This window comes from Austrofundulus limnaeus, unplaced genomic scaffold (assembly GCF_001266775.1).
Source record: "Austrofundulus limnaeus strain Quisiro unplaced genomic scaffold, Austrofundulus_limnaeus-1.0 Scaffold250, whole genome shotgun sequence".
Lineage (NCBI taxonomy): Eukaryota > Metazoa > Chordata > Actinopteri > Cyprinodontiformes > Rivulidae > Austrofundulus > Austrofundulus limnaeus.
This window is the reverse complement of record NW_013952652.1, coordinates 674,974-678,425: the sequence shown is the minus strand read 5'-3', so window position 1 is coordinate 678,425 and position 3,452 is coordinate 674,974. Positions and strand designations below refer to the sequence as shown.

At 40.4% G+C, this 3,452-nt stretch overlaps 1 protein-coding gene across 1 annotated transcript in view; it reads right to left on the bottom strand.

Moving 5' to 3' along the window:
- xkr4 (XK related 4) overlaps positions 1 to 3,452 on the bottom strand; it is a 12,627-nt gene that overhangs the window by 3,447 nt on the left and 5,728 nt on the right. The window contains exon 2 of the mRNA XM_014020372.1: positions 1,071 to 1,270. Within this exon, the coding sequence (XP_013875826.1) occupies positions 1,071 to 1,270 (200 nt within the window). The remainder of the gene's footprint in view (positions 1 to 1,070; positions 1,271 to 3,452) is intronic.

Genomic DNA, 3,452 nt, shown 5'->3' with positions numbered 1-3,452 from the left:
GAGGAGGGGACAGTCAGAACGCTGCAGGGAGGAAATCAGACAGTTCAGAGGTTTCCTCATGAGTTTCTGGGACAGCTACAGGTTTTTTTTTTTTTGGGTGTTTAGTTAAAACACAGATCTCGCGTTTAAGTTTCCTGTTATTTTTGGGAGCTACAGGTAAAGTCTTGACGAGTTTGTCGCGGGTCTGGGGGAGTTTCAGCCCCCACCCCTTCTCCTCCTCCTCCCTCTCTCTCTCTCTCTCTCTGTCTCTCTCTCTCTCTCCCTCCCTCCGCAGCGAAATTCAGGCTCTAGTGCTCCGACACTGCAGCAGCCGCGTTCTGCTTTGAAACGTTTCTTTAGTTTGTTATTGCTACGAGCTCTCACGCTAACGCGAGAGTTCACTCCTCCCACACTAAGAAAACAGGAGGGGAGGAGTCAGCTGAGCTCCTGTGCAGCGGAGCACAGAGAGGGAGAGAGAGAAAGTAAACAAACAAGCAGGAAAATAAAACTTATCGTCCTCATTTTTTTTTACCAACCTCAAAAAAATTTATCGTGCAATTAATTGATTTATTGACTATCGCGACAGGCCTATCGTGGGGTGCAAATATTTAAAAGCAAAAAATAAAATAAAAAATTCTCGCAACTTTGTGTCGATTTTTGATTAAATTTGTCTCAGTCCAGTCACATTTTAACAGATCATTGAGAGTGCAGCAGGCTTTTCATCCAGCAAGAATGAGATTTTACAGAATATGTTCCAGAAAAAGGATTAGCTCCATTAGATCCATACAGTGATCTGAGCGTGTTCTCAAAGGTTTTTCAGAAGCACGTTAATGATTGTAATATGTTTGACTTTATGTTCTTTATAGTTAAAACTCATAGATACAGAGTTTTTAGAAAAAAAAGGTGTGGTGATGAACTACTCATTTTGAAAAATAAAATCATGCTTCTGATATAAGACAAAGTATTGATGGACAGCTTCTTAATGTTCAGATCTTTGAACACCAAACACTTTTCATTTGAAGTTTCTGCAACTATAGAGGTGTGTGTGTGTGCGTGTGTGTGTGTGTGTGTGTGTGTGTGTGTAATGTTACCTTGTACAGCCTGCAGCTTATGTGTCTGGATGATGATGCACAGCTGCAGAACCAGCTGTGGAGCGCTCTCCAGGAAGGTGGCCAACAAGTGCAACATGCTGACATCTGCGAACTCGTACACCATCCTCCAGTAGTAACGCCAGTGTTCTGTTTCAGCACTCTGACGACTCCGCACTCCCAGGTAGATGACACGCAAATACCTGGAGGAAACAAGGAAAACATTTAAACCTTCTTTTGGATAGTGATTCCCAACCTTTGCTCCTCAGAGCCCCATTCCTTGCACCAACAGCAAAGCTGTTAAGGTAATTAACCATGCATCTGTAGGTTCTCAACCAAAACCAAACATTAAATAAGCAGCTTGATATGGCTTCCTGTCAAATTCATCATAGAATTTAAAATTTTACTACTAACATACAAAGATCTCAACAACCAAGCTCCAACTTATTTCATCAAATATCATATCTTACCTATTTGTTTCCATATTTTTCTAAAGGCCCTGTCACACTAGACAACTCCTGCCAACTTATGAACATTTTAAAGACGTCTACATTGAAGATGGAATTGAAAAAATCAACAGGAAGCTTCTTTTTGTCATGTACATAATGTAAATAGAACAAATTATCAATTATATAAAATTTATTAACAATTTAGACATAAAAATGTTTCATAAGTTGGCATAAGTTATCTAGTGTGACACGGCCTTAACAGAGCACTTCGCTCTCAGACTGCAGGTTTACTTGTGGTTACTCGAGTTTCTAAAAGTAGAATGGGAGGCAGAGCTTTCAGTTATCAAGCTCCTCTCTTGTGGAACCAACTTCCAGTTTCTGTCTGTGAGATTGACACTCTGTCTACTTTTAAGATTAGACTGAAGACTTTCCTTTTTGATAAATCCTATAGTTATACTTAGGTTTCCTGAATTATTCTTCATTTCTGCTGCTATAGACTTAGACTGCTGGAGCACAAACTGAGAACATTTCTTCACTCTGCTGTTGTCTTTACTCACTCTCCTCTACATGCTTGTTGTAATTATTTCTATCAGTATTGTGTTTTTTTTCCACTGGGTCAGATGGTCGCCTGTCCTGAGCCTGGTTCTGGTTCTGCTGGAGGTTTCTTCCTGTTAAAAGGGAGTTTTTCCTCTCCACTGTCACCAATGTGCTGCTCAGGATGGGAGACTGGGATGAAGTGAGTCAGCACTGGCTGTGTCTCAATTCATGTTCTGGGTCCTCATGGGCACGTAGCCCACATGGGCCACGTCCTTCCCAGTCTGGGTAGGCTGCTTAAAACTGCTGTAAAATCCGGTCGAAGCAGGTGACCGCCTGTCCTGAGCCTGGTTCTGCTGGAGGTTTCTTCCTGATTAGCAGGGAGTTTTTCCTCTCCACCGTTTGCTCAGGATGGGAGACTGTGATGAAGTGATTCAACGCAGCCTGCTGGCTTCTTCTTTAGATTGTTTTTTTTTATTTACAGTGCCCTGAGACAACGTATGTTGTGACTTGGAGCTATATAAATAAACTGAATTTGAATTTAAAACGAGACGGTCTAACCGTCTCTTGACGTAAGTTTGCGTGACCATGTGCTACCATTACCATAGTGATCAGTTTCATATCAGACTGAAAAGACTTTGGGACATGTATTTACATATCTTTTCACTGGAAGAGTAAATTCACAGTTAAAAAGTTACACGTAAATAAATAAAAAATCATTAATAATTCAGGTTTAGCTCCAGCATTGGCACTTATAGTTGCATTTTCTTTTATTTAACATCTTATTGCAGCATGAATTTCATCAGCTAAGTTGCAAAACTTACTTTTAAAAACAAATTCTTTGGTCCGTGGTGAATTTCCAAAACATGTAGACTCGTTAAAAAAATTAAAAATCCACAGTCTTGGTTTCTCTGTTTACAGTATTTTGCTGCCTGCGCATTGAATCCTGGGATATCCTCGGCCGGTGAGGATACACAGATGTATGCTCGGTTTTTGAGAGTTTGTCGGCTACATGATGAGGAGCCTTCGAATTGGGACAATGCTCGGTGTGGGGCAGTGACGTAAGCAGCTGACAAATGCACACTCATGAGGAAGCAGCCCCTGAATTGACACACAGAAACAATCTGCTGGCTTCCTAAGATTTTTTTGTTTTTGTACAGAGACCTGGGATGAATTTTGTTGTGACTTGGTGCTATATACAGTGGGTAAAATAAGTATTGAACACGTCAACATTTTTCTCAGTAAATATATTACTAGAGGTGCTAATGACATGAAATTTTCACCAGATGTCGGTAACAACCCAAATGATCCATACATAAAAGAATTCAAAAAATGTCCTGAAATGAAGTTATTTGTAATAATGTGGAATGGCACAGGGAAAAAGTATTGAACACATGAAGAA